Source organism: Garra rufa, chromosome 2, assembly GCF_049309525.1.
Source record: "Garra rufa chromosome 2, GarRuf1.0, whole genome shotgun sequence".
NCBI lineage: Eukaryota > Metazoa > Chordata > Actinopteri > Cypriniformes > Cyprinidae > Garra > Garra rufa.
The window spans coordinates 42,429,718-42,454,039 of record NC_133362.1 but is presented as its reverse complement, the minus strand read 5'-3'; the positions used below and the strand labels follow the sequence as shown (position 1 = coordinate 42,454,039).

Genomic DNA, 24,322 nt, shown 5'->3' with positions numbered 1-24,322 from the left:
GCTATTCCTTGCGTTGACATTATGTGCAGTGTTTTGGGTAAGCTTCCTGCACTATATGTTTATTCCTGAAATTCAGTTAACTGTTCAATTGAGAAAATGTACATTACTCACTTTTTATTTCTTTTTGTTGCCCTGCAGTGGAAAAAAAATGGTCTGGCGATCATCTTCTGCATTTTGCAATTTTTGGCCATGACATGGTAGGTGATGAATGTCAATCATGTTTAAAAGAAAATGTTTATAAGATTTGTTTCAAATAATAGTAAAATGATTATTGTTTGGAACAAATCTCAAGAACTTTTTTTTTTGCATCTTTCTTTGTTAAAATATTCATTTTACTATTAAAAACTTCAGTTTTGTATTTAAAGTTGAGGTCAAAAGTTTACACACATCTTGCAGAATCTGCAAAATGTAAATTATTTTATCAAAATAGGAGGGATCATAAAAAAGTTATTTTTTATTTAGTACTGACCTGTATAAGATATTTCACATAAAAGACGTTTACATATAGTCCACAGAGAAAATAATAGTTGACTTTAGAAAAATGTTTATATACTGTACACTTGCTTGTCCTGAACAGTTAAACTGCCCACTGTACTTGCTTCAGAATTTTTGTGTATTTGAACCTTTTCCAACAATGACTATATGATTTTGAGATCCATCTGTACACACTGAAGACAACTGAGGGACTCATATGCAACTTCTACAGAAGGTTCAAACGCTCACTGATGCTTCAGAATGAAACACAAGTGCATTAAGAGAAAACTTTAAATTTGAAGATCAGGGTGAATTGAACTTATTTTGCCTTCTGGGAAACATGTAAGTATCTTCTGTGGCTTCTGGGGGCAGCCGTGGCCTAATGGTTAGAGAGTTGGACTTGTAACCCAAAGGTTGCAGGTTCGAGTCTCAGGTCCGGCAGGGATTGTAAGTGGGGGGAGTGAATGTACAGCACTCTCTCCACCCTCAATACCACGACTGAGGTGAGTCCCTTGAGCAAGGCACCGATCCCCCAACTGCTCCCCGGGCGCCGCAGCAATGGCTGCCCACTGCTCCGGGTGTGTGTTCACGGTGTGTGTGTTCACTACTGTGTGTGTGCACTTGGATGGGTTAAATGCAGAGCACAAATTCCTAGTATGGGTCTCCATACTTGGCCTCACTTCACCTCCTTTCCTTTCCTTTCCTTTCCAAATGACAAAAATGTGATATTTAGGCAAAATAATAAAAAAGTACACATTTTCATTCCGTTCAAAAGTTTACACTCCTGGCTCTTAATGCATAGTTTTCCCTTCTGAATCATCAGTGAGCATTTGAACCTTCTGTAATAGTTGCATATGAGTCCCTCAGTTGTCCTCAGTGTGAAAAGATGGATCTCAAAATCGTACGGTCATTGTTGGAAAGGGTTCAAATACACAAAAATTCAGAAAAAAAAAAACAAAGAATTTGTGGGACCTAAAGGATTTTTTTGGAAGAACAGTGGGCAGTTTAACTGTTCAGGACAAACAAAGGACTCATGACAACTATCACTAAAAAACATACACAGCTGAGCTGCATTCAGGTAACTTTTGAACAGGGTCATTTTTAAAAATTGGACTATTTTCTTCTCTTGTGGACTATATGTAAACACCTTTTATGTGAAGTGTCTTACTAAGGTCAGTACTAAATAAAAAATAACATGCATAAATAAAATGCATTTTAAAATTAAAATGCATTGCAAAAAATTAAGATGTATTATTGCAACTACAGAAATCACACATTTAATTTAGATTGGCATCTGAATGTCATCACATGCGCTAGCCCAGCCTGCTGACCTTTCATCTAAAGATAAAGTTTTATTGTACATGTGATATCATGATATTTGTGTTTGTATATCTGCTATAGTTTAACTGCTAGACCAAATGCTAAATCACTCTAGCGCTTTTGGTAGTGCTGTGCCTAGGGTACCTAAAACAAATGATCAGCTTGCTCTGCTCTTCCCTGGAACCCTGCTGGGCATCTCTACTAGTGTAGGCTGATTACCTGTTAATTAAACCATGCGTGCAATTTGTCATCAATGTCTGGCTGCAGGTTTAGAGGCAGGTGGTTGAGTCCTTGGCAAGGTGAGAAAGTGGGCCAAAAATAGCGCCATGATCAGGGAGAGTGATGTGTCTAATGAGAGGAGTGATTATATACTGTAGGTAGAATATCGTAGGTGTAACTGATGGAAAGTGGTGTTCATTAGGACTAAAGTAAACATTCTGTCAAGAAGCTAGCTGAGAAAAAGATGCAAGCATTTTATAATTATTTTGCAGGCCAAAAAAGCTATTTTTATTGTGGATAGTGTAGCCATGTATAAAGCAGTTTGCACAGAAGCCAAACCATTCAGCTTTCTGTGAACAGAAACATCCATGTGAACAACTTAAACCTGTTGAAATCTTTTGCCCTTATGCAAAATTATTAGTCAGGTTGATACTATTAAAATAACTGGATTCTGCCCACAAAAATTGGTGGTACATGTAAACGTACCTTTAGGTTTAGGAATTTAAAGGAGAAGTGCATGGACTCACCCACCCCCTTGTCATCCAAGATGTTTATGTCTTTCTTTCTTTAGTCGTAAAGAAATTTTGTTTTTTGAGGAAATTTCTCTCCATATAGGGGACTTCTATGGTGCCCCGAGTTTGAACCTCCAAAATGCAGTTTAAATGCCAGGCGAGGCGAGGAAGAAGGGTCTTATCTAGCGTAACAATCTGTTTTTTTATATATATTTTTTTTATTACAATTTGTATACTTTTCAACCTCAAACGCTCGTCTTGTCTTGCTCTGCCTGTTTGTTTCTGGTTCAAGACAGTTAAGGTATGTCGAAATCTCCCATCTTATTTTCTCCCTCAACTTCAAAAATCATTTCAAAATCATCCTACATCGCTGCAGAAGAACAAAACCAGTTTTTGTGAACATGCAAAGAAAAACACACTTAACAAAAAAGGTGAAAAAAACAGCGATGTAGAATGATTTTAAAGTTGAGGGAAAAAACAGTTCAGACAGACCAAGACAAGACATTTGGAATTGTTTGAAGCTGCATATAAACTGCCTTTTGGAAGTTCAAACTCAGGGCACCATAGAAGTCCACTATATGGAAAAAAATGCTTAAATGTTTTCTTAAAAAAATATACTATAGCTACTACTACAATTTTTTACGACTGAAGAAAGAAAGACATGAACATCTTGGATGACAAGGGGGTGAATTCATTATTTGTACATTTTTGTTCTGGAAGTGAACTTCTCCTTTTAAAAAAAAAACAAAATAGACCTTAGCAACCGCACAAAAATGCCTTGGTAGCTCACAGGAACCAGTTTGTGAATGCAGCATATCTATTTCACTTTAAAGGGGTCATGACATGGATTTTTTTTTATTATTTAATATGATCCTTGAGGTTTACTTATAATGTTAATAACGTTTTTGCACACACACACACACACACACACACACACACACACACACACACACACACACACACACACACACACACACACACACACACACACACACAAAAAAAATAATTATGTGGATGAATCCTTATTCTAAACCCTCTGTCTAAAATGACCTGAAAGGGGTCATATGATGTTGCTAAAAAGAACATTATTTTTTTGGATTTGGTGTAATGCAATGTGTTTATGCAGTTTGAGGTTCAAAAAACACATTACTTTCCACATACTGTACATTATTGTTGCTCCTTTCTGCCCTGCCTTTCTGAAACGCATAGATTTTTACAAAGCTCATCGTTCTAAAAAGCACGGTGTGCTGTGATTAGCCAGCTAACTAGTGCGTTGTGATTGGCCGAATACCTCAAGCGTGTTACACCCCTTACCATGTTGTGATGCAGTGTTCTGGCGCGACAAGACCAAAACAATAAAACCTATTATAAATGAGGCATTTGTTGCATCTAGTGAGGACATAATTACTGATTATAATGACTCATGCTGTCTCTTTATGCATTGAGATGCGTTGCATCACACTGTGTAAATATAACACCATGTCTGCATTTGTGATCTTAGAAATGACCAACAACAAGCACTACTCTACACTTCTCAAAACTCATGTTTGAATAGCCAGTAGCAAATTCTTTAAATATGAAAACGTACTTACAGGCTGTGAGTCAGACGGACCAGACTGCTTTGCAAAGTTGGAATTCCCCCACTTTATAGTGTGCACAGCTGGCATTGTAGGCTACTCTCCCAGGTTCAGGAAACAGTCCTCCGTAAAATGCACTGCACACACTCGAATATTTACATTGTACTGTTCTGGAACAGTGTTGTAAATATAACTTAACCACTGATTTCTAGTTGTGTACTCATTTGGAAGACCAAACAAAGTATTTTCGCTTTTGCAAGGAAACACACAGTGTCTCCACAACATGGCTGCAACAGAACGACAGCGAGAATAAAATTTACACTTTCTGTGTGTATACATTTGGGTGGTGTTATGCAAATCTTCCCACACAGTGACATAGATTTTTGAACGAGCTGTTTTAGTCTTAACTTTTATAAAGAATATGTGTTTAGGTTTAATACTTTATTCTTTGCAATGTTACAGATCTTATATATGCACAAACAGCTTGAAACACTCCAAAGACAAAAGAAAACATGAAATCACATCATATGACCCCCTTTAAGGAGTGGATCCTTGAAGGCACTGTTATGATTGGCTAAGTCATGTGTCATTAATCAATGTGGAACATCAGCATCATTACCGTGAGCTCAGCCATTTCAGTGTACAACCCCCCTCCAAACTGTAATTTTGTTCACATTTAGAGTAACTCTTAAAATGAAATAGTCACTGCCCAATAAAGATAGGTAGAGCCGGGCAGATGGGCAGTATTCCCATGCCACTAAAGCAGCTAAGTGGACCTGGGCAGCAGAAATAATCTGATCCTCTAAGCGTGTCCTGACCCCTTCACTTGGCCACGAGCAGCGCACAGGTGCTGAACCAGGTGGACAGGGCTCACCGCTTCACTACTCTGCAACAAAGTCCACAAGACGAGAGGAATGCTTTGTCTTTGTAGAGTGTTTTTTATTTCCTACATTAAACCTAAATGTCTAACTTTATATGCATTCCACACACATTGTTTCGCTCTGTTAGAACTAGAAAAGAAAAGTTCTTCAAAACAAACTTTGAATGTTGGTTTGACAGAGCCTTGCCTGAAAGTTTTAGAAAATGAACTTCAAAGGTTATATAGTATTTTACACAGCATTACTGGTTTGATAGATAGCCAAAGAAGGCTGTGGGTGAACACTGTGTGCATGTGTGTGTGGATGGCCGTTTGAGCACTTCTGCCTGCCCAGTTTTTCACACGTCAGTGGGCCAGATTTTATTCGCCATGTAATTGTCGGGACATTTTCTTCCTTCACACTGTGACACAGACCACCGTCAGCCTTCCTCAGACAGCAGTCACTCTGGCAACCGCTTGAACTGCATGTATGTAGAGGATACTGGGAAATCTGTAGGGAGGATTCCTTGATGCTAGACATTTCTGAGAAGCTGTCAGTACATTAGCATTTCATTTGAAGTCAGTTGTGTGGAACAAATCCCTAATCAGTTTTTTAATCTGCTGACACATAAGGCTTAACATAATTTATACTGTATAGTAAAATCCATAATAAACACACATAGTATTTCTATTTCTAATACGTCAACTTTCTATTCATCAAATAATCAACAAAAATAAGCAGCACAAAAATCTCAACTTTGTTAATAATAAGAAGTCTTCTTGAGCAGCAAATCAGCATATAAGAATCCTTTGACTAGAATAATAATGCTGAAAATGCAGCTTTGCCACACAAGAATAAATTATATTTTAAAATGTATTCAAATAGAAAACTGTTATTTCAAATTGTAATAATATTTCAGAGCTCGTTGTTGTTTTGTACTTTTGGTCAAATAAATGTAGCCTTGGTGAGCATAAAACACTCACAATGAAAGCACATCTATTACATCATTTCATTACTTTAAAAGCAGGCTGTGACTGGCATCTATGACGTACTTATGGATTTACTCCTTTATTTTCAGATTTTGTTTTTGAAGCTGCTAAGCTTTTAACAGGACATTAGGTATTAATACTGTGTGTTTGTGTGTTTTTAGGTACAGCATCTCCTACATTCCATTTGCACGGTAAGTAAACACCTCCTCACCTGTGTCCTGTGTTATTCAAAATTTATATTCTAAATTTATGTTCCAACACAGAAATATGATTTTATAAGCCAGTAAGAGGTTGTTCATTCCAGTGATTTTAGCACCACAAAGTGTGCCATGTTGCTTGGCAGCTGTAAAAGGTAAAAAAGTTCAGTTACACTTTATTTTAAGGTGTCTGTGTTGCAGTGTAATTATACATTTAAATACTGAGTAATATATATTAACTATGTGTACTTACTAAATATTTAGGATTGGAGTTTGGCTTAAGGTTACTTGCATGTAATTATGCATAATTAATTGTTATTATAATAGCAAGTACAAGTGATACAGAAAGATCCACAGAAACAATATTTACACTGTTATTGTAGTCCTGAGTACCTGAGATGTGCGGCACTGAAGTTAAAGAAGTTAACTTCCAGAACGAAAATTGACAGATTATTTACTCAGTCCCTTTTCATCCAAGATGTTCATGTCTTTCTGTATTCAGTCGTAAAGAAATCATGTTTTTTTTAAAGAAAACATTTCAAGATTGCAGTTTAAATGCAGCTTCAAAGGGCTCTAAACCAGGGGTTTTCAAACCTGTCCTGGAGCCTCCCCTGCCCTGCACATTTTGCTTGTCTCTCTCATCTAATACACCTGATTCAAATCATCAGCTCATTAGTAGAGACTGCAAGACCTGAATTGGGTGTGCCTAATAAGGGAGACATACAAAATGTGCAGGGCAGGGGAGGCTCCAGGACAGGTTTGAAAACCCCTGCTCTAAACAATCCCAGCCGAGGAAGAAGGGTCTCATCTAGGCAAACGATCAGTTATTTTCTAAAAAAAAATTGCAATTTATATACTTTTTAACCTCAAACGCTGGTCTTGTCTAGCTCTGTGTGAATTCTGTCACTGTTTTACCTTTTTTTCTAAAGGGCTTTGTAAACACTGGGTCTGTACTTCTGCAGTGATGTGGGACGATTTTGAAGTTGGTGGAGAAAATTTATGAATTGATGCAGAGCTAGACAAGATAAGCATTTTAAGGTTAAAAAGTATATAAATTGTCAATTTCTTTGTTTTAAATAACTAGTTTCACTAGATAAGACCCTTCTCCCTCAGCTGGGATTGTTTAGAGCTTTTCAAAGCTGCATTTAAACTACATTTTGGAAGTTCAAACTCGGGGGCACCATAGAAGTCCACTATATGGAGAGAAATCCTGAAATGTTTTCCTCACAAAACATCATTTCTTTATGACTGAAGAAAGAAAGACATGAACATCTTGGATGACAAGGGGTGAGTAAATTATCTGTAATTTTTTTGCTCTGGAAGTGAACTTCTCCTTTAACCGTATGATGAGTCAGCCAAACTAGATTAGCTCAAATGCCAGTTTAAATCCCAGTTAACTTCAGTGGAAGTCAGAAGTTTGTCTCCAAATGGCAGCGTGTCAGACTGTGACACCCTCTCTCTCTCAGTTCATGTTTGTTGGGTGGGATTGGGCTGTGTACACATGGGGAGCTGAATTCCCTGAATGAAAACATGTTGTTATTTACTCATGGCCTTGCGGCTGTTGGCCTTCACCATATGGCACTAATCCCCTGCTGGAGCGCCGCTCTCCCGGTGCCATCCAAACGGCTGCTTGTTTTTCCACCGCCATCATGAGCCCAGTAAAGTTCTTTATCTGATACCATAACAAAGACGTTTAAAAAGCATTTTGCTTATCCAGATCTGTTTTTTTGTTTGGGGTCTTTGTGGCAACCTACACATTCAGGAAAAAAGCTGTCACTGGGGAGGAACCTTTTAAAAGGTATACTTTAGGTACTTTTTAGGTACTAGTAAGTAGCTTGAAGGTACCAATATGGACACTTTAGGTATGAAGGTGTACCCTTTGAAAAGGTACTGCCCCACAGCTTTTGTTTTTTCTGAGAAAGTACTAAAACTGATTAAAAAAATGTGTGCTCTTAACTGTTAAAGGGTTAGTTCACCCAAAAATAAAAATTAGCCCATTATTTACTCACCGTCCAGGCATTCTAGGTGTATATGAGTTCCTTCTTTCAGAAGAATGTTTCTCTTCATCAGTCTAAAACAAGTCCAATGAAATGCATCCATCCAAAATAAAAAGTGCCTCACACGGCTCCGGGTGGTGAATAAAGGCCCCCTGTAGCGAATCGATGCATTTTTGTAAGAAAAATATCCATATTTAAAACATAATCAATTTAAGCTAGCATGCGCTAACAGTTGTACGCAGAAGCAACTCTGACGTTGCGTATGCGCTTGTGAGTCTCATGAAAACCAACATTTGTTTACAGGAGCAATGGAAGCAAAATTTCTTGACTTTAGCAATGGAAAACTAGCCTCCTCTTGGCTTATATCGAAATCCTCCGACATTTTATTTTACAAATCCTCGTTTTGTACTTCTAATTCATATAATAACAAAAAGTACCATTCTATTAGCCTTCTAATAAAAGTACCATAAACGTACAATTTAAAGGTGCTGTATGTCATTCTTTTTGACTGTACAAAAGCATAAAAATACCATCGTATGATTGCGGATATTTAGGAAACATGCTTGTTTCACCTAAAAACAATGCTACAGCCAGTTATTCTACTTTGACATGTACGTTCTGTGTCTGTTTTTGTTTTGATATGTGTGATTCTGCCCACTGTCAGTTAACGCAGTAAGATTTCAAAAAGTCGCAAATGAACTGGGTCAGATTCTACCCGACCTAAAAAACACTATCATCTAAAAAGCTGTATGACTAGAGGCATATAAAATGCTATAATAAATCAAGGATAAATTATCTCACCAACTAACAGTGTAGCCCGGGACACAACAAGCCAACTTCAAAGAATTAGGCAGCGTCTGGACCAAAAAGTTGCGCATGAACACACCGCTTAAACTACAAGCGACTGCAAACTAACAGTGCATTCTGCACCTGTGTGAGAGGATTTAGCTGTCTACATCAGCAGCTATCAATAGTATTAGGGGTGTAACGATACACATATTCATACTGAACCGTTCGGTACGAGGCTTTCGGTATGCATTTGATACGCATTATGTACCGAATGATTCTAAGGCAGGTTGTAATGGTGAAGTTATCCGTTCGAATTTTCCCTCGTTTACACAATTTATTCGCTTTCTAATTAGCGGCAATTCAGCGTCAGTTGATTGAACTGGCAACAACAAAACAGTATGTCAAACTCACTTATATTAAACATAGAATAAAACTAATACAAATATACCATGCTACAGGCCTAATATAAAATAACAAATAACTTACACAAAGTTTAAATATAAAACACTGAAAATCAACAAACTCGGTGGAACCAAATAAATAAGAAATTAATGTTTAAAAAAGCTTCCAAAGTCATCTTAGATAAACGGCAAAAGTCAAAGGCCTTCCAAAGTCTTAAATATTTTAAAGCAGGCGCTTTTGTATTTAGTTTCGAAACTAAATCTTTCACCAAATTCTTGCCTTTCTCACCTCACTCGTCATCTCGACTCACTCTCCTCATATGATAAATGAAATCCGACTCCTGCTGCTGATCTGAGATGTGACAGTTGTTTGTTCAAAGTAAAAAAAATAAAAACTTTATGGTGCTAGTTTTAATAAATAAAAAAATAATAATAATTTGTACATTTCTGTAGCATTTCGTTCTTTTTGCTGTATCAAAAACGTACCGAACCGTGACACCACTGTGTCGTATCGAACTAAACAGCTACATCCCTAAATAAAATATTATATATTCGTCATTCAAAAGGAGAAAACGAAAAATGGATGTACGAGTTATACGGCAATATATGAAACACTTACCATTTTGAATATCAGTTATGTTCATTTTTAAGACAGTTCAAATGTTTATCTGCTTTTCTCTCCCAGTGCATCCAAGATGTAGGTGACTTTGTTTCTTCAGTAGAACACAAACAAAGATTTTTAACTCAAACCGTTGCAGTCTGTTAATCATATAATGGCAGTCAATGGGATCCACGGCTTTGAGAGTAAAAAAAAAACATACACCGACAAAACCAAATTAAACCCTGCGGCTCGTGGCGACACACTGAGGTCTTAACATACGAAACAATTGGTCTGTGCAAGAAACTTAACAGTATTTCTATAATTTTTCAATGTTCAACTGTCCTGAGTGCGTTCACAACAGCCGGCACGCCAATGTGCTCTAGCATAGTAGACACATGCGCAGAAGCGATCTGTTACGCGTATATGTCACGCATTTGTTTATAAAGTGCAGAGAGATTGTGGGTACGACAGCCACTCAAAATGGAAATTACTTGTGCTTATCCTGATTGCTGCAAACTCTTCCTGGACTGTTGATTTTGAGGTTAAAGTTATGGTTGCTTGCCCTTCGTCACACGCCAGCAGTTGTGAACATGCTCATGAAACTGGGTGTTGAGGTGGATCAGAGGTAAAAATTATGGAAACACTGTTCAGTGTCTTGCACAGATTGTTTCATGTGTTAAGACCTCAATGTATCGTCACAAGCCGCATGGTTTAATTTGGTTTTGTCTGTGTATGTTTTTTTGACTCTTAAAGCCATGGAGCCCATTGACTGCCATTATATGACTAACAGACTGCAACGATTTGAGTTTAAAATCTTTCCGTCACTTATGCTTTAATTCTCGGGCACTGACTCGTTCACTAAACTGAACATCCAATTAGAGTTCTCACTCCCACCAACGGCCCCGACTCCAATTCAACATGTTGAATAGGGCAAACTGCCATGTGAGCCTGATGAAAGGCGATGTGTGGAACCACCAAGCATACTAGCCCAACAGACGCTCGCCAAGTCCTGGCCTTAAGGCTTGCCTTCCGTTATCAGTTGTGCTCGTTCCTGTTTTCAATCTGGCAACCCACATGGGTGTTGAGTCTGAGGAAGAGGGGACGGGAGAAACAGCACTGTCCAATATTTTGTATTTGGCTATAGTGCAACTTCATTGGAGAGGAGGGTTATCAGTGTATAATGCGTTTTGGTCTGTTTATCAAAACAAAATCCCTGTAATTTTGTTAAATGAAATGGAGCAGCATGGACATTCTACAAAACTTCCCTTTTTGTGTTCCACTAAATGACATGACACTGAGTAAATTAGGACGGAAGACAACAAGAAGGATAATGCGGGGGAGAAGATTGCAAGTGAACATCATAAAAATGAGAAAGAAAATACAAGAAAATACTCTATCTAAATGAAAGGCTTTGTAAACAACTTACACACAAAACATAAAGGGGCTTAGACTGGAATGTCGAGCATGATTAGATCTCTAAATAGAAAATAATCTTTATAACACAAAGCATCTCTTGCTGAACCCGACCACCCCCTCCTTTCCTGCCAGAGGTGCTGGTGCATGTTTCTGATGGCTTCTGACAGCCAGGATGCCCCATCCCCCCAACCTGACGCCCTGCCGGCTTCAGAAAACAATTCCTCCTGAATGATTCCCTCTGTATTCCACCTGCTGCTTTAGTTTCATTTAAAGACCAAACTCTTGAATCCTCTTTTTCATTATCTGTAGTAGGTTCATCTTTAGATGGCCCTCACACCATTGTTTCATTGTTGATTGTTTTCCTAGAAATAGCCGCACCCTTCGACAAGCTCAGTAATGCTGTTGTTGGGTGGCTTGGAATCATGGGTTAGGGCTCTTTTCATTGTTTTTACTGGATTAGCATGAGCAGGCTCCACGTCATGAGCTGTTTATGCCACTGATCTTCTGTTTTGAACATTTGGCTGTGCACATGTTTTTTCATGAGCATGCTGCATATCCACAATCTAATATCGTGATGATTTTAATGCGCTTTTTATTTGGGCATTAAGATTCTTAAAGGACCACGTCATTAGATTAGATCCACTACCCTTCTTTGTCTTTCAAGTATGAGAGTGTTAAGATGTTCAAACACCCACATCTTGGTTGAATCCTATATGATTTTATTTGTTCTGGGAAACATAAAAGGAGTTTCATGAATTTTGTATGTACAGTCAAAACAAAATTATTCAGACACCAGACATAATTTTTGATATTTTGATGTTTTTTCACTAGTGGGTGCAGGACACTATATTTCATTTATGTAGGTGAGGATAGCAAAATAAAGGTAAACTGTGCCGTATTTTACGCAAAAATTCTTCATGCAGTGAAATTGATACAGATTTGGGACCAAAATTATTCAGACACTTTGACCTTGCCATGTTTTGCTTAAGTGTTTTTTTTTTTTTTTTTTTCCTCAATTGCTAGTGGAGCAAACAACAGACTTTTGATAGTTGTGTAAATATTGTCATACTAACAGTTGTCTGAATTTTTGGTTTATTGTAATCCATTACATACCTTTCTATCATCTGACATTATCAAGATGAATTTGTTCTGACACAGTATTTTCTAAACTATAGCGAATAAACTGATAATGTGAGAAATGTTGAAGGTGTCTGTATAAATTTTGGTTTGACTGTATGTATTTATTTATATTTCTAAATATCTTTGTCTGTGTGTATTTCACAGCAAAAATTATAGGTTTGAATAATTTCCATGAGCAATTTCGAAATTGCTGGATGAATTATTAATTTTAATCGATTTAGAGTAGAATCCCTCAAGAAATCTCATGAACGTCTTTGCGTGATTAAAATTTCAAATACTAAAAAATTATTTTAATATCATTGTTACTAAATTAACAATGGTTTTTGTTAATATTTCGAATTAGGATTTATTTTATATATTTTGATTTAATTTTAGTTATTGTATTGTGTGATTTTATCATTTGTGTGTGTGTGTGTGTGTGTGTGTGTGTGTGTGTGTGTGTGTGTGTGTAAATGTCTATATAATTTTAATTAAGTTTTAGTTTGTTATTTTAGTACTTTAAACAAAACATTAGAAATGTTGTCTTGTCAACTAGCTACACTCTTAAAAATAAATGTGCTTTAAAAGGTTCTTCAAGCAATGCCATTGAAGAACAATTTCTGGTTCCACAAAGAACCATTCATTTCAGAACCATTCTTTCTTACCTTTTTATAATCTGAAGAACCTTCTTTCGCCACAAAGAACCTTTTGTGAAACACAAAGGTTCTTCAGATGGTTAAGGTTCTTTATGGAACCATTAAGACAAAAAAGATTCTTCTATGGCATCATGAAGCACCTTTATTTTTAAGAGTGTAAACTAAAATACATTTAAGGCTTTTTAATTCATTTTTGATTTTTGAAAAATATTTATTTTATTTCAAGTAATCCTAGTTTGGGTGAATATCGAAATGTCCCTCTGACTGGGATACTGAAAATATCAGGCTGAAAAATATTTTTAGCCATACCAGCCTAGCCCTAATATGGAGCTAATGTTGTATTAAATGTCTTGCCAACAATGTATTCCTACTTGAAATAATGGTTCCATTGATTAAGACATATATAAATAATATATAAAATCGAAAAGTTTTTTTTTCTTTATTGCCTTTCCTTTACCCTCTTTTAATGAAATAGCATAACATATTTATATTTGTGGGAATAATATGCTAAAAATAATCCCTTAATGTCCCTGGTTTTTTATTAGCCCCAATTTTTTTTTTGTCATATTGTCATTTAAGTTCTGGCTTATTCAGCTTTTTTAGAAGGAAATCTGCTCGCTCCCCGGGGTCTTCCGTTGCTCCGATATTTCATCAGAAAGTAGGGGGAGTTAATCATCATTTATTTATGTGCTGTATGTGCAGAGCTTTTAAGGCTAAACACTAAAGAGTCTCCTGATCGTGCTGCTGTGTGGGTGCATGTGATGCGGAATGGATGAGTAACAGATCTGCAGACGTTCGTCAATCTCCCTCCATATTCTCTCGTTCTTTCTCTCTCTGATTCCCTGCTCTTTCTTTTAACCTTGACTGCTTTCACGCCTCCTCCACTTCCTGTGAATTTTGAGCATGACAAAGTCTGCATAGCAACACATTTAGAGAGAGTGACAGAGGCGGAGGAGAGAGGAAAAAGGGTGGAGGCTGAGGCGAGGAAGGCACCGTGACCTTGTTCTGCTGTTGCCTTGGAGACCGTGATGGTTACCTCATCTTTTAGCTCCATATCAGGGCTCGGCGACATCGCTTAAAATATTTTTCAGCTTCATAATCTTATCTATTATCTATATTATTATGTATTTGCTCTTTTTTTCCATAATTTTCAACCAAAAAGATATTATTGTAAATATAATAAATATGTAAATGCATATATTTTATATATAAATTTACATATGTGACCGTGGATCACAAAATAGTCAAAAGGGTACATTTTTATGAAATTGAGATTCATACATTATCATCAAGCTTCATAAGCTTTTTATTGATATATGGCTTAGTAGGATACGACAATATGTGACCCTGGACCACAAAACCAGTCTTAAGTCGCTGGGGTATAATTGTAGCAATAGCCAAAAATACATTGCATGGGTCAAAATTTGAGATTTTTCTTTTATGCCAAAAATCATTAGGAAATTAAGTAAAGATCATGTTCCATGAAGATTTTTTGTAAAATACCTACTGTAAATATATCAAAATGTAATTTTTGATTAGTAATATGCATTGTTAAGAACCTAATCTGGACAACTTTAAAGGTGATTTTCTCAGTATTTTGATTTTTTTGCACCCTCAGATTCCTGATTTTCAAATAGATGTATCTCGGTCAAATATTGTCCTATCATAACAAACTATGCATCAATAGAAAGCTTATTTATTGAGCTTTCATATGATGTAAAAATCTCAGTTTTGTAAAATTTTACCTTATGACTGGTTTTGTGGTCCAGGGTCACATATGTGGTCAAGATACTATTTGAAAATCTGGATTCTGAGGGTGCAAAAAAATCTAAATACTGAGAAAATCGCCTTTAAGGTTGTCCAAATGTAGATCTTAGCAATGCCTATTTCTAATCAAAAATTAAGTTGTGATATATTTACAGTAGGAAATTGACGAAATATCGTCATGGAACATGATCTTAATATCCTAAAGATTTTGGGCATCAAAGAAAAATTGATAATTTTGACCTATACAATGTATTTTTGGCTATTGCTACAAATATACCCATGCTATTTAAGACTTTGTGGTCCAGGGTCACATATAAGTAAAACTTTATAATTTTACAGAATTTACTTACCAAGTCTAATGCTGTTTTTGTAACAGAAGTTTAAATATGATATGTAAAACATTAAAGAACTGTAAAACATGCCTAAAAACATGACAAAACGAGTCTAAGAAAGTGATTGGTAACAATTTACAATAAGGTCCCATTAGTTAATGTTAGTCAATACTTTAACTTACATTTACTAAAAATGCTGGGTTAAAATCAACCCATCTTGGGTTATTTGGCCACCCAGCGCTGGGTAAATATTGGACAGAACACATGCTGGGTTATTTTGACTCAGCTGGTTGGGTAAAATATTTTTACTAAACTAACTAAATAAAGTTTAAAAATTATTGTATTGCTGAATTAAAATGGGCTGAAAATTAAAAATCACACACAGAATCATAGAGGCAACTGCAATAATCAAAAGATGAACATTTATTATTAAGCAAGAACACCCATGGACAAAAATATACATTTTATATACAATAATAGAATTTATTTGGATAAATACAGCATAGTTTACAATATTACATATATTTAAACTGGTTTAACAAGCATTTTAGAAATAAAATCAGGAACATCTAAAAGTAGCATTTTAATTTAAAGGCTTACTTCACCCCAAAATGAAAATTTTGTCATTAATCACTTACCCCTATGACGTTCCAAACCCATAAAAGCTTTGTTCGTCTTTAGAACACAATTTAAGATATTTTGGATAAAAACCAGGAGCTTTGTGACTGTCCCATTGACTGCCAGGTAAATACCGCTGTCAAGACCCAAAAAAGTATGAAAGGCATCGTCAAAATAGTCCATCTGCCAACAGTGGTTCAATCTGAATTTTATGAAGCGACAAGAATACTTTTTGTATGCAAAGAAAAATGTGTATGCATCACCATAGCTCCATTTTGAATAGTATTCCCTGGACGCAAACAGCGTATGCTGTTCTCTGTCAGCTGTGTCATGCGGGTATGCTGTTTTCGTAAAATTATGGTTGAACCACTGATGGCAGATTAACTATTTTGGCGATGACTTTCATTCTTTTCTGGGTCTTGACAGTGGTATTTAACTGGCAGTCAATGGGATAGATATTTTTCATCCAAAATATCTTAAATTGTGTTCCGAAGATGAACAAAGCTTTTACGGGTTTGGAACATCATGGGTTAAGTGATTAATTCAACCAATCTCTAATCTCCTTTCACTAAAATAGTGCTAATTCTCGTGCCGGTGCGTTGGCAAAATCTAAGCCGGAGATGGGCCCCTGTTCACTGGGGAAACTATGAACCTCAGACCACTGCCTCAAGCTTCACTCGTAGCTAAAAGATGCTGTGACTGACTCCATAACCTGTCCATAAACAAACAGTAGTGAGATTAGAGCACAACGACGCCCCGGTCAAGTGAGCTGTTATCTGCGAACACTTGGTCAAGTCAGTCGCCACCTGGATTTGAATGCTCGTCTATTGGAATTACGTTACGAATGCGCTATGAATGGAATTATGGTACGAAAAAGCTGAGAAATACGCTTTTCGGAAGCTTCTAAATCCAGGTTGCGGCTGCCTTGACCAGGTGTTCACAGATGGCAGCTCATTTGACCTCGGTAAAACAACCGCTGCTGATGCAGGTGACTGTCCTTGTATGTTGTGTTCTGTAAAATAATATAATTTACAGCACTTTATAAATGAAATAAAATGCATACAAACCTTTATTTCGCTGAAGAAGTGCACCAAATCGGCATTCGGCAGCGATGAGAACCACTCTCTCCTCAGCGGTTGGGTAGAAAAAATAACCCAGCATTAAAAATTACCCAGCAGCTTAGTTACAGAAAAACTAGTTACCTAGCATCTGGGTCAAAAATATTAAAAAATAACCCAGTAAAATGACCGAACAAGCTGAAGCCAGCATTTGAGTAAAAAAAAGCAGCATATTTTAGAGTGCAGAAAAACTACCCAACATCTGGGTAAAAATATTTAAAACAACCTAATAAAAGCCCAACAGGCTGAACCCAGCATTTTTAAGAGTGTATAAATATGATGATATATTTGTAATATATAAATAAAATTATTAGTAACCAAGTCTAATGCTGTTCTTGTAAATCTGATATGTAAAGCATCGATGAATTGTAAAACCTGCCTAAAAACATGACAAAACAAGTCTAATAAAATGACATTAAAATAAAGTCCCATTAGCTAATGTTAGTTAATACATTTAACTTAGATTTACTAACCACTAGCGACACATTTGATATAGTATGTGTTAATCATTGTTAACATTAGTACAACTATTCATTATTTCATGTAAACTCAAATCCATAAGTTAATATTAAAAGATACAACTTTTGATTTTAATATTTATGAATGTAATAAAAAATCAAATTAAGATTAATAAATGCTTTAGAACTACTTTCATTGTTAGTTCATGTTAATTAATGTAATTAACTAATACTAACCTTATTGTAAAGTGTTACCAAAGGATGTAATAATTGCATTACCATAATCAAAATCTATAAACCTTACTCCAATCCATGCCTGTAATAGGTCATGCGATGGTTTCCCGTCAAAACAAAATGAAATATGCAAGAGCTCTGCCCAACTACAACAAAGCGGAAAAAATGTTCAAAACAAGCCTTGTTTTTTTTCCTTCATCAGAACAAAGAATTCAATTGAATGTTAAGGTAATAAAGCGTATTAACACACAGCTATGGCTTTATTTGGGATTAAGTATGGTTTTCATCATCAGTATTTTCATTATCCATCTGTTTCTGTGGATTTGGCTGTGAGCCCCCCATCCATATGTAATGCTCTTTATTGAGCCGTCAGCTGTAAACATAAATGTCTTTTTGTTTTCACAGGGATGCTGTTATTAAGTGTTTCACCTCCTGTCTGAGCTAAAGTATCCAGTGTTTCATCTGCTGACCTGTCCTGCAAAGTGAATATGTTAAAAAAAGGATTGTTTTTCTCCTTCATCTCCAAACCACACTGTCCTCCACAAACTTAAAACATTGCCTCTCATCTTAATATAAACATTTTAAATGAATATTGTATAATATGAAGAGTGAATATGTAATATTTTCATTTATTACAAGCCTTACTTACTTTTTTTAATCTTTCTAAGGCTTTTTTGTTATTTTTATTTTGTGTGTGGCGGATAAATGCTTAAAGGAACACTCCACTTTTTTTGGAAATAGGCTCATTCTCCAACTCCCCCCGGGATAATAAGTTGAGTTTTACCGTTTTGAAATCCATTCAGCCGTTCTCCTGTTCTGGCGATATCACTTTTAGCATAGCTTAGCATAGATCATTGAATCCTATTAGACCAATAGCATCGCTTTCAAAAATAACCAATGAGTTTCGATATTTGTTCTATTTAAAACTTGACTCTTCTGTAGTTATATCGTGTACTAATACCGGCGGAAAATGTAAAGCTGCGATTTTCTAGGCCGATAAGATTAGGAACTACACTCCCATTCCGGCGTAATAGTCAAGGAAGTTTGCTGCCGTAATATGGCCGAAGCAGGCGCAGTAATATCACGCAGCACATGTGCAAATGCTAACCTAGCTGGGAACTAATTTCAGATGCTGCGTGATATTACTCCGCCTGCTTCGGCCATATTACGGCAGCAAACTTCCTTGACTATTACGCCGGAATGGAAGTGTAGTTCCTAATCTTATCGGCCTAGAAAATTGCTGAAACTCGACAAATATGGAAACTCGTTGGTCATTTTTGAAAGCGATGCTACTGGTCTAATAGGATTCAATAATCTATGCAAAGCTATGCTAAAAGTGATATCGCCAGAACAGGAGAACGGCTGAATGGATTTCAAAATGGTAAAACTCAACTTATTAACTCGAGGGAATTGGAGAATGAGCCTATTTCCAAAAAAGTGGAATGTTCCTTTAATAGATGATATACTGCCAGTTAAAAGAAAGTGCCTTGTAAGTGCATGTGGTGTTTTTGAATGAACACAATTACTACTGTTCACTTTTGTACAGAAAAAAATGCATTTCTACCAAATACGTTAACAAAAAGCCTTTTCATATGATACCACACACCAAATAAATAAATGCAGTACTCAAGATTTCTTTCATTGATTTCACAAGGAGTTACTGTGTCATATGTTATAATCTTCAGGCTGATGTGTTCGGAATAATGATGTGTATAATGTTGGTTCTCTGAGCCCAGGGCAACTCAGACAGCTGTCTCACCACACACTGAGTCTCAGGAGATCAGCTGATGGCATCTAACGCTCTCTTTGTGTGCTTAATCTATGAAGCAGTTTATATGTTTTTGTTTAATACACCTATACGATTGTCTCTCGCATGCTCAGATATAGGTTTGTCCCTTACCTCCGAGTGTCTCGTGTTCTTCTCCTGACCTAATAACCTAGAGCGGCTGGTCTGTTTTTAGACTGCCTAAGCATGGAGACTGTGGTTCCACAGATGCGGTTTCCATGACAACTGTGGGAGTGCTCTGTTTTCTTGAGCATCCCTCCTCCACAGCACACTTCTATGCACAATGCTGATCACGTGTCAGTAATTACCGTGGTATAACTGTTGGCAGACCCTCCACCATATAGCTGAGGAGATGCTTTAGATTTTACACTCCAAAAAACACAACGTGTGCACAGAATGCTCTCTATTAAGTGAGAATACGTAGGCTGTACATCTGATGCACAGATGTTAAGTCCCACATATATCAGCTCTCGGATCATTTCACATCTGGCAGCACATCAGGTTGCAACCGTCTCCATTTTTGAAATAATGATTAAGATGAAAGTTTTGACTGTAATCTCTGTGATTTCATTCTAAAGGCAATCTATGGACGTTTGTTTGTGAAAATGAACCTCTCTTTGTGTGCTGCTTAACAGTAAAGATAAGCCTATTGATTTTTCCCCTCATTTCACTAGGGCTGAAACACTTCACAGTGGCTGGGTGACAAAACAGCTGTCGCTGTGACATTACGAATTGCTGGAAAGGAGGGCGACAGATCAATAATGATGAAGGCCGCTTCTCTTTAGCATCCTCTGTGCTATGCCAAGGTCACCAAGGAGAAAATATTGACAATCAGCAAAAAAGTGCCATCAGTTGCGTCTGCATTATGAAGCTCCGCTGGCGGCATTCCAATACATTGCTTTTCAAGTCTGTTATTCCGATTTTTTTATATAAAAAAGGAATGTACAGACAGTGCCTTTGAAAGTATTTGGACACTTGAACTAAAATAAATGTTCCAGGTTCAGTACAAGATTAATCGACAGAATTCGTGGCGTAATGCTGACTACCAGAAAGAAAAAAAAAATCTTTAAAAAAGCACAAATCAAGGTTATAGTGAAACACAGTATATGTAAATGGGGAGACAAAAAGATTGAGCTTAAATATAATTACTAAAACATAATTTTTCTGTTAAAATGTGATAGCTGTTAGAGCTTTAAAGCTGTTCTAATCATTTTTGCGGTCGTTTTAGACGTTCATTTCTTATGGCAACGAAGTTGTAAAATTAGACATAACTTTACAATGCAAAGGTTAGTTAGTGATAGTGATGTTTCTCACACTGAAATCATGTTACATTTATTTTGATGTTAACTGATTGGCTCCATTCACTTTATCGTGAGTGCCTCTTTTTTTTTTGTCATTTATTTTGTTTTATTTTATTAAAAGAAAGGGAAATATGTATGGATGTCATTGCATTTGTAAAACGATTTACTCTACCTTTCAGAAGTTGGGATCAGTAAGATTTAAGACATAAAGAGGTTTCTTATGCTCATCAAGGCTGCATTTATTTGGTCATAAATACAGAAAAAAACTGTAATATTGTGAAATGTTATTAGGATATAAAATAATGGTTTTTATTTTAATATAGTTTATAATAGAATTTATTCCTGTGATGCAAAGCTAAATTTTCTTCAGCCACTACTCCAGATGTAAGTAGCAAATGGTCCTTCAGAAATCATTCTAATATGCATTTTTTAAAACCTCTAATACTTTTAAGGATTGTTTGATGAATAAAAAGTTAACAGCATTTATTCAAAATAGAAATCTTTGACACCCTTGCTAAATAAAGATATTAATTTCTTTAAAAAAAAAAGATAATATAAAATGTACTGAACCCAAACTTTTGAACAGTAGTGTATATTGTTAAAAAAATATTTCTGTTTAAAATAAATGCTGTTCTTTTTAACTATTTATCCATCAAAGACTCCTGAAAAAATTATCACAGGCACAACTGTTTCCAAAGGATCATGTGCCACTGTATAAGTAAGTAATGATGCTGAAAATGTTACTTTGATCACAGAAATAAATTAGATTTTAATGTATATTGAAATAAAAAATATATATTTTAAATTGTAACAATATTTCACAATGTTACATTTTTTCTGTATTTTTAATCAAATAAATGTAGCCTTGATGAGCAGAAGAAACTTCTGTAAAAACATTGAAAATCTTACTGATCCTAAACTTTAGATCAGTAGTGTATTTTTGGTTTAAATAAAGCAATAGACATACTGTTAAAAAAAACTTAACCCTAAGACAAAAAGGGTGTTGTGACATGGTTCACGGTTAATTACACAAAGTGGTCACGCAGCTAGGACGCTTGTGTGAACTAGGCTGTATTATTCTGTATAGTGTAATGCCATAAACCTCTTTTATAGGATACATTCATAGTGGCACTTGTGAGCATGGCTTTGTTGTTTTTATCTTTATGCTGTGACCACGCCCCTTCCACCCGACATCACATAAAGCCCGCAGATGCCCCGCCCCTTGTCAGTCTAGAAGCGAAATGCGGAGCGCAATGGACTACTGCGTCTAATATCCAAAGATCCAGTGGACCGAGGCGAATGGACGTATTTCTCCTATCATTCACGCACAGATTTCTTCATTATTTTGCGCACCGATAGCGTTCAAAAATGCCTTTTCCACCGATAAACCTGCACTCACGGATATCATCGCCTAGAAAGGAGCTGTTCAGGAAAAAGAAGAGCAGGGACAATGTCGCTCCTCCTCAACCCACGTTCAGTCAAAGGACAGGAGACGACAAGGAATCTGAGAAAGATAAGCTATCCACGTCGTGGCCATCGGCCAATTTAAAGCCGCTGGGGCGAAGCAAGCCGAGCAGAGTCCCTCCAGATCCCGAGACGGACAGCAAACATTCGTGGTTGAGCGTCCCCAAACCCTTGGCTACCTCATGCGAAAGCGTCCCAAGGTCCAGTTCGGGAGAGTCCAGCCATAAATACGCCTCGAGGACCTCTCTAGCAAAAGAAGAAGGCGAGCAAGAGATCCACTTCTCCCTCAGCCTGACCCCCGAAGCCATCCTGGTCATCCAAAAGCGCAATCTGGAAAAGCAGATGTTGGCCAAGCAGCAGAAGTGCTGCGCTTCTGCGGACTTGAGACACCGGCGGGTTTTCCCATCTAAGAGAGCTCAGGGCAGCTCCAGTAATAAGAGCTCAGGACCTGTCGCCAAATTGGACGGTTCCAATGACATTAGCACCATTGTCAAGATATCCCTCCTCAATGATCAGTACAAATATGATGATGTGGAATACGAGGAGGAGGATGGAGACGTGGACGAGACTGTCATGAGGAAATGTAAAGAGTGGCTCAAAGGTGTGGAAAGCGCTGCTGCTTTTGGGAAAGTTGATAAACTGTCATCTTTGCCTCATCTTAAAAGTTGATGACCTGAACTACTTCATTCCTCGAAGAAAGGTCCACTGTGAAGACTTAGGTTCACGAGTTATGTGTCAAACACAAAGTCACCCAATATGCTTTTAGGGTCATTCACACAGAACGCGTTCTTGCATTGAAATACAGCTGGACGGAGGGCAACGCATAGAATATAGAGACGCCTTTGTAAAAGTTGAACATTTTCAACTGGACACACCGTCTTAAAACGCAAGGCTCATGGGCGTTTGGTGCCTGTGTAGACAGGATTAAAAAATAACGCCAAGGACAAGAAAGAACGCGTCCTGTGTGTATATATGGGTCTCGCACACCGGGCGCGTTCTTGTGTTCGCAAACACCCGAAAAGCCCAGCAGTGGACTGTTTTGAATTTGACTGCGACTTAAAATCTTGTCATAGCCCAAATACGCACACGGCACTGAAAAAACTCAAATGCGTTGCAATGTTTACACAGACCAACAATTAGACCAAATTAGAGAAGATGTGTTTAAATAATGCGTTATAGTGAACGCTCCACGTTCCATCATTGGAATGAAACAGAACTCAGAGGCGTTTTAAAAATTGAATGTTTCCACCTTTACACGCCATTTAAACCTGATGTGTTTATATAACGCAGCGCACATAGATTAACAATAAATAAATACAGACTGAACGCAAGAACGCGTCCTTAGCGTACACACACTCAGCTTTCTTATTGGACTGACTGGAATGTTTTTTTCTGCATTGAGAAGTATTGCTGATCACTCAGAGAATTTTTGCAGGTTACCTTTACACATTGACTGAGAAGCAGTAGTGTTTTTGCACATTGCTATTGTTTTCACTTTGATGGGCTGAATGACAGATGTTTGTTTCAATCTGTGGAAGTAATACGGAGAATTACCGGGGGAAAGGATGCGAATGTCTACCGGTGAAATGCATCGAAAGGCCATGGTCCTTCCTTTGTGCCAGAAAACAATAGCTGTCAAGGCGACACTGTCTGAAAGCCTTAGAATTGACACTTAATATCTGAGACTTGTTAAAAGTTTGTATGTAATATGGACTCGAGGACTGTTTGATCGACGAACCAGCCGTGTACAGTATTTATTTTGCAATGTGGAGGTGTGTTTATATGCTGTGTGTTGTTCCAAGTCATTTTTAAGGGTTCTGATAATAAAATTGAAAAGACATGTTTTTTTTCCCCTTGCGCTTTATTAGGATTATCATCTGTGAACAACCAGCAGTTTTAAAATGGCATGCAAATGTGCTATAAATAATCTAGGCTTTATGTGAATTATTGGTTGTATTGGTTTTGCGGTACATAATAGTGTTGATTAATTGATTTTATTAGCCTATCTAATTCTGTGTAAATTCTTTGCAACTTCAAACGTTTCAAGAAAACACAACAAAGCTAGCAAACATTTTGTTAATGTGAATGGCAGATTACAATCTTAAATGGGGAGATTTCTA

At 36.8% G+C, this 24,322-nt stretch overlaps 1 protein-coding gene and 1 long non-coding RNA gene across 2 annotated transcripts; both read left to right on the top strand.

Annotated features, from left to right (window-relative positions):
• On the top strand, window positions 1-19,281 carry LOC141326465 (uncharacterized). The gene is made up of 4 exons (XR_012353896.1): window positions 1-37; window positions 139-197; window positions 6,110-6,139; window positions 18,057-19,281. It is a non-coding gene; the product is annotated as an uncharacterized lncRNA (long non-coding RNA).
• A 2,700-nt stretch (window positions 19,282-21,981) lies between these two features.
• prr18 (proline rich 18) lies at window positions 21,982-24,042 on the top strand. Its single transcript, XM_073835213.1, has one exon. It carries the CDS (start codon window positions 22,107-22,109, stop codon window positions 22,869-22,871), a length of 765 nt encoding a protein of 254 aa, XP_073691314.1. The 5' UTR covers window positions 21,982-22,106; the 3' UTR covers window positions 22,872-24,042.
• The last annotated feature ends 280 nt before the right edge of the window (window positions 24,043-24,322 follow it).

Coding starts and splice junctions, on each gene's coding strand:
- prr18 (XM_073835213.1), top strand. CDS start 22,107: ATGCCTTTTCCACCGATAAACCTGCACTCACGGATATCATCGCCTAGA.